Genomic DNA, 7,711 nt, shown 5'->3' with positions numbered 1-7,711 from the left:
CGTTTTAGTTAACTATTAGTATGATGTAGATAGTAATACAATTTGCAATTGATTTTAATTTTTTATTATTTGTGGTGTTTGAGTTATTTAGCTTTTTATTCAGCAGCTCTCCAGTTTGCATTGTCAGCAAACCGGTTGCAAGGGTCCAAATTACCCTAGTAACCATGCATTGATTTGGATAAGAGACAATCATAATTAGATGTTTCTTAGTTGTCTTTTAAAGAGCAGTAACACCATTAAGTAAAAATATTGTATTTTTTATATTTAATGGTTACATTTCTATGTCCAGCACCAGAATAAAATATTTTTCATCAGCAATAAACATATTTTACTCTATGTGGGTAGCAAACTTACATACAAACTTAAGCCTAGAGCAATATATTGTTACTAAATGTAGCTTTAGTAATGCAACTGTATTAGCCACAAACATGATTATTTATTATCTTTAAATTCCCCCTTTAGCCTCTGAGAGTGGCTGTGAAGAAAATGGCCATAGAGCCAAGGACTCTGCATCTAGAAGAATGGAATATTGGCAGAAGGAAATTCAGATATCTGTTCATATGCTCAGACTGCTCTTTTAAATTGTGCGGAGGGAACCAAACAGAGGTTTGTATGGTAAATAGAATCATTTTATCCGTATGAATAAAAGAGTAAATATAAAAAACAGACATAATGAGGCCCATTTATGAAGCCTCATATTTTTCTGGTCAATGTTTTAAAGCTGAAAACTCATATTTTTGGTGGAAAAAAAACAAATTTTATTGAGATGTATTATGCTCTGAAGCTGCTAAAAATACGAATCTGAAAATACCCAGCTAAAACCTGTTAACGTCATATAGAAGTCAATGGCAGATAGTCCCTTGGACAATTGGAATATGTTTTTTTACCTTCAGGGTTGTCCATAGTTTTGGTTTGTTTGCATTGGTTTTTGTTGATAAACTGAGTTTTCAGGGAGAAAAGTTAGAGTTTTTGGAGCAACAATTCGAAAAAGTCTTACATACATGCTCGTTTTTATTGTGACTTTTTGTCACACCTATATTTTCGAAAATAGTTATTGGTAAATTAAGGGAATTCGGGTTTGAGAATTTGGTCTAATTTTTTTTTTAAATAAAGTGATAAAAGTAAAATTTTAGTAAATAACCCCCTTAATCTCCGGCACATAACATCAGATGAATTAGTGGAAATGAGTTGTCATCACACCGATAGCAATTGATCTGTGATCACAGGATCACTGTAGGATCTGCGGCCTTGTGCTTTTATATGGTCATGAAACTCCTCGGTAACTTATAATATCCTTATATTTTACAAGAGGGGTACTATATTCACTATATAATTTACAAGATATTCATGGCTTTTGTGTATTTTATATATATAAATGCATTGCTCAGTTTGAATCCTGTGCAGATTACTATGTGGGTCGTATGAATAATACATAATAAAAAATATTTAATAGATAATGTGTACACGCTGTAATGCATCAATCTATTTCTTCTCGCAGAATGGCTTTGGTTAAAGGTGGCCATAGATGTAACAATTACAATCTTTCCTGGAAAAGATCTTTCCAGGAAAGATCGTTCATTTAAACACACACGTGTAGAGCTGAATCGTCTGATATACAGGTAGAAACAATAGAATTCTACCTATATCTGATGATTCAGCACTAACAATGGGCAATGTTTGGGTGCCTTCAAAGGAGCTGATCAAAATTATCCGGCCAGCCTGATTGACGAGCTGCCCAATGTCCTAGTATTCTGTCAGCTCATCTCCCACTATACGCGCACATGAATATTGTACAAAAATGTGTTTTGTAAGATATTATCGGTGCATCTATGGCCATCTTTAGGCTTTACTGAATAAAGATAAGGTCTAATCACTGCACTTCATAGTTTATTTATGCTTGTTTTTATTTTGCAGGATAATATGATCCCTGTATTTCTGGGTGCTGATGTTGTTGCACAAACGGGCATTAGAACAGAAAACCACCCAAAACTTCATGCAAAGTTCTCTAAGAAAGGCTTAGCAGCCAGACTTAACTTCAGCACTGGTAGGTACTTATTTTTATATGAAAAAGGCAAAGTGTTGAACCTGAAAGACACTTACTATGTAGGCTCACAGTGTACAGGTGGTGGGGTTGAATCCCAGGTTAACTTGTATACACTAGGGATGCACCAAATACACTATTTTAGGATTAGTCCGAACCCAGAAACCTTTGTGAAAGATCTGTCTGTATACCGAATTGAATCCCTAATTTGCATATGTAAATTAGGAAAACAAGTGAGAAACAGAACCACATGCTGTGTGCATGGTTAAGAAAATTTGACCTTGTTTGTATGATGTAAAGTCATATGAGTTTTTTAAATTCAGATTTGGATCTGTCAGGCACTTGGATTCAGCCAAATCAGAATCCTGCTGAAAAAGGATGAAACCTGAACTGAATCCTGGATTCGGTGCTTGCCTAGTATCCACATGTGAATCCCAAGAAAAAATGCTTTAAAGAAAAAAAAAAAAAAAAAACAGAAAAAGCAAAGACTACTTTAATTCATGTGAGTGAAAGCACATTGAGGCACTTTGCACTGTGTGCGGATGGGCAGCCTGTGTGTGGGGGTAGGATAACTATGGTTGTACCTTTACTGCCTAGGGCTGATGTGCATGCAAGCACATACAACAGAAAAAACATTCATTAAGTTGCTATCTGCAGCACATATGCTTTCTGACAGGGCATGAATATACAACTTAAAGTGGAAATAAAGTTTAAAATATAATAAGTCTAGAAATGCTGTATTTTGTATACTAAATATAAACATGAACTTACTGCACCACAAGCCTAATCAAACAAATGATTTATGCTTTCAAAGTTGGCCACTGGAGATCACCATCTTGTAATTTTGTTAAACATCTTTGTAAGACCAAGACTGTGCACATGCTCAATGTGGTCTGAGCTGCTTAGGGATCCTCATAAATGATCAAAACAGCACAAGTCAAATAATATCTGCCAGAAGCTGATAGAGGAAGACTGATAATCAGAATATGGAGACTGCACTTGGTCCTGTGTTGTCATGTAATCTAATGTGGATTTTATAGTTTTTGTATTGTTTAATAAAAACTTTCTCCAACTCTGCCGAACCAGTGGCTGCAGCAAAATAATCCTCCAAATAGAATCCCAGTTTATCTGTTTAAATCTGGCTCCATGATCTTTGTTCCTGCAGCTGGAGTTGGAAACAGTAAAGGGGTTGTAAAGCCAAAATAAAATCCAATACAAATCTCTACACAGTCTCTGACTGCTCTACAGGGAAACAAACAAAGCTGCTTGAGTTCTGCATGGCTGGGAAGTAAGATGGGGGCTCCCCCTGCTGTTCATAAGTATGATTGTTTCCCTGCAGAGCAGTTAGGGACTGTCTGACAATTCCTATCCACAGCAGTAAATGAATGGAGAATTTCACTGCATACAGTCAGGTTTCTTAGTAATCCGGTACACATTTTTTAATTAAAGTATATTGGAGATAGGTTTCTTTTTCATTAAAAAAAGTAAAAATTGGATTTTATTTTTTTACCTTTAAAATGCCCTTTAACCAACAATAAACTATTAAATGTTGCTGTTTCAGACTTCAAGTTTGACAGGCTGCGACTTCCCAGTGGAATCAATACTTTGTGGTTTTACAGCATTCAAGGAGTATTTAGAGTGGCTTTTGACCTGTACGACAGAGAGGACCAACTAGCAGTCATTGAAAACTTACAGGTAACTTTGGTTTGTAGCATTCGAGTAAAGAATTATAATGCTGTTCTTATGGTTAGACACTGCTATACAGTAGATTATTTTCTTGCAGTTTAAGCACGGAATGCATGAGAGTTTATTATGAAACACATTATATATTGTATGGGTATATTTTACACAGATGATATGCATCATATACATAAACAATTAATTAAAACTAGGGATGTCCAATGAACTGCTTGGTTAAAAATACCAGTTTTTTTATATTTACAAATCTCTTTTCCATGCTGTAATACATATTGTTATAAAGCTATATTGTCCATGTAAACCCTTTTAAAGGCCAAATTACTAATACGATTAGTTAAGTGGGCTGCTTGCCGTAACTAATTGGTATGAGTACTTTTGCTTTCTTTGTCTAGAAGATGGCAGAGTGAGTTCTGTTTGTATTTTGTATCTTTATGTTGTGGTTTTGTGGGGTTAATGTGGTCTTTGCATTGTTTAATATTTACTGTTGTTTAACGCTTCCCCAAACTGCATTATTGTAGATTCTCTGGAAGAGTCGAATCAAGGATGATCCTCTAGAGAAGGAATATATCCTAAAGAACTGTCTTTCAAACCCAGATTCAACAGAAAAATCCACTCTGCAACTGCAATACCAAGCAGAGGAAGAGAGACACTTGTGCAGTCAGTCTCCTGATTATTCAAATGACCCACATAGGAATCCGCACAGTATTCATTTTATTCCAGACATTACAGAACATAATTACTGTTTCACTGATGGTTTTGGTTCAAGTTCTAGTCGTTGGGAGGAGACAGCAGGCAGTGACTTGGTCTTTCAGAAGATAAAGGCATTATTGCGAACTTCTACTAATGAATCTGTTGGCCTAAATGATCAAATGAAGACTTCAGTCCTAATGTTACTAGATGTCATAGAACAAGTAATCCATGGGCTGCAAAACTTTGATAAAATGACATCAAGCATAGTGCAACTTTTAGATGCAGCAAGTTTCTTCTTTGAGGAAACCAACTCAGGCCATGAAACCCAATCTGTGTACGAAAATCACTTGCTCTTTGAGGTTAGCAGCTGGCTTGGCAGTAGATTCCAGCATGAGAATGAATGCATAAGCAGACAAGTGGAGGAGTTTAAAAGGAAACATATTGACCATATCTCTGACCTGCCTCCTGCACAGGAACTTGTAGCTGCTCTCTTTCCCAAGGCCATGAAGATTCTTTTCTTGAACTGGATGGGGTTGTCTGATGAAACAAAACTCCAGAGCGAATATCCAATCTTGCTCCTAATGTTAGAATTTGTTAACCGTAATCTAATTACAGGCGTTGCTCATGTTTTATATTCTACGCTTATCTGTAAATAGAGCAAATGGGCTGTACATCCCAATTTCTTCATAAATATTAGTGCACATTATTTTATATCAAGTTAATAAAAACTAAAATCTGTTGTTGGCACAGAGCATTTTCAACAATGAAACCACCGGAATCCAGTGAACCATGCTAAAGCAGGGGTCCCCAACATTTTTTGGCCCAGGAAACAAAGAAGAGCCAAATTGTTTTGCAAGGACCAAGGGGGTCGGAGGGACCGGCATCCAATTTGGTGCGCCGGCGTCCAATTTGTGCGCCACATTAATTGTTCGACGGCCCAGTGGTTGGGGACCCCTGTGCTAAAGAATGGGTGTCTATATCCCACATTTTCAGCAGAATATACGGCCACTTTAATGCTGTAAAATTACAGCAGTAAATTTTGTTTTCTCTTATTAGACGAAAAAAAAAATTGGGTTGACATTCCCTTTAAGTACATTTTGTGTACTGCAGATTTTTTTTATAGCACAGGTAGTCTTTGCCATTAACATCTCTTCATTATATTCTTATTGCTTGGCTCATTAACTTGAGTTGGAATGAGTACTAAAGCTAAGTCGCCATCTGCTTTGTCTTCTGTTACATCCAACCATTCCCTGATTCTGTGGTGCCCTTTGTGCAAAAAAAGTTTGGGGGTTCTTTCCTTTAAAAATTATTATTTGCCTAATAGCAACCAGGTTTTTCATCTTACCTCCTCGTTTAGTAACCATGTCCCTCATCTTCCGATAAAGCATTGTATATATAATAGGCCATTTAAGTTAAAGGTTTCATCTATGGTAAGAAACAGAGTTGTTTGTGCACAATGTATTGCTTTAGGTCTTTGGGAAATTAAGAATCCCTGAGCCCCCCAGTAGAGGATAACAAATTGGATATAATACTGAAACAAAGCAAAGTCAACCATTTTGATGAAGTTGTTATGAAACATACCATTTAACTGCTTGATGTTTAAACAAACATGCTGCCATTTTTTTTATACTCAAGAACTGACAGAAAATTATATTCTTAGCAATTTATAAATTTACATTTGTACAAAATGTTCCGGTGATTTAAAAGTGGTTTGGAAACGTAATTGTTGTTGAAAGCAGTTTTTGTATATACCTTCTGGTCTCTGGTTCTGACTACTGAAACAATGTTACAGAAGTTAGATCTCCAGTTCTATTAATCAATTGTCTTTTTCTATATTGTTTCATGAGAACAGAACCAGAAGGGCAGAGATTATAAAGTGTACTTTCAATAGCAGTTATAAATACTTTAAAGGGGAACTATTGCGAACATGAAAGTTTAATATAAGCTTCATCGTGAAATAAGAAAACTTTGTAAATATAATCAATTAAATATTCTGTAGCATTTCTAAAATAATAAAATTTATCTTCACTATTCCTTTCTAAGCATCTGTTTGTCTTCATGCAGCAGTTGGGTATCAGATATTCATTGACAGGTAGATCCAGTATATCTTTTAGGGGGCTCATTTTGCCTAGAAGATGTATTAGAGCTCACTATTAAAATCACCAGACATCATGTCTCTCTTCATGCAGGATTTGTGCAAAAAGCAGTTATTTTGTTGGATTTTGTTTGTACCGGAATCCGTTGTGTGAGAGTAGAGCTCTAAAGTGAGCTCTAATTCATCTGCTAGGAAAGGAAGCCGATATATCGGATATAACTGTATAAATACAGAAGCGTGCATGGGCCATAATGGAGGGAGAGGGCAACGAAAGCGAGGGAGGGGACGAGAGTGACAGAGGAGGAAGGTAAGAGCGGCAGAAGGGAGTGAATCCGGTCTAGAAGTAGGCAGAAGACCCTTGAACAGGTACCTGCCCATTGCCCTCAAATCATTGTGCCATAGGCAGGTGCCTTTTCTGCCTACGCCTAGTTCCGGACCTGAGTGCAGGGGCCATGTACCCCGGTCCAGTTGCACTAACTGCACCCCTGGTAATTATGCCACTGCACTTTAGGAACCATTATGAGCTATGCAATGCATTTTAGCTCTGGAGTTTCTAGCAACATAATGCCCTCTTAGGGTACTGGAGAATATAATAAACTCCTAGGAAATGTGAATAGTGATACAGAAGATGTTGTGTTAAAAGAGAACTAAAGCGTAACAAACAAGTTTGTAGAAGTGCTGTGCATTATTTTTTTTAAACTGATCCAGCCCAAGGAAACCATAACCCTTTATTGAGGGAAAACCTGTGCCTCTGAAGTTGCCCTAGTAGTTCCTTATTTTCTTTTCTGCTTCACATGCTGCTGTCAGTTACCTGAGCTTATGGACTGACATAATATACTGAATATATAAAATATAAAAGTCAAGGCTGATTAGTAATTAATTCAGATTCTCATAATATGGCAGCCCAGAAACAAGCACAATTAGCATCATAATTTAATTATCTGCCCTGTAGTATGTTTCTAACAGGCAAACCACATTTTCTGGTGGATGACTTGTGACAACAACAGCTGCCAAGAGCCCACTGAGCATGTGTAGTGTTACTTATAATACAAGAGCGTGAACTCCTGTGACCTACTTTGAAGGACTGGCTTATACTGTGTCAAGCCATTTTCATTTTTAAGGTTTAGTTCTACTGTGTAGCATGTGATGTGCCATACCATTAAATAGTGAAATACAGAGAGAAAATA

General features: G+C 36.6%; 1 protein-coding gene across 2 annotated transcripts in view; it reads left to right on the top strand.

The window, feature by feature from the left end:
• LOC108705694 overlaps positions 1–5,167 on the top strand; it is a 6,754-nt gene extending 1,587 nt beyond the window's left edge. Inside the window, exons 2-5 of one of the 2 annotated variants that reach the window (XM_018242563.2) lie at positions 463–615; positions 1,915–2,044; positions 3,603–3,736; positions 4,258–5,167. In XM_018242563.2, coding sequence (XP_018098052.1) covers positions 487–615; positions 1,915–2,044; positions 3,603–3,736; positions 4,258–5,085 — 1,221 coding nt within the window. In that variant the 5' untranslated portion in view covers positions 463–486 and the 3' untranslated portion in view covers positions 5,086–5,167. The remainder of the gene's footprint in view (positions 1–462; positions 616–1,914; positions 2,045–3,602; positions 3,737–4,257) is intronic. The other variant, XM_018242567.2, reaches the window with a different exon arrangement.
• Positions 5,168–7,711: the final 2,544 nt, after the last annotated feature.

This window comes from Xenopus laevis, chromosome 1S, assembly GCF_017654675.1.
Source record: "Xenopus laevis strain J_2021 chromosome 1S, Xenopus_laevis_v10.1, whole genome shotgun sequence".
In the NCBI taxonomy this organism is placed as follows: Eukaryota; Metazoa; Chordata; class Amphibia; order Anura; family Pipidae; genus Xenopus; species Xenopus laevis.
This window is presented reverse-complemented; position numbering and strand designations above follow the sequence as displayed.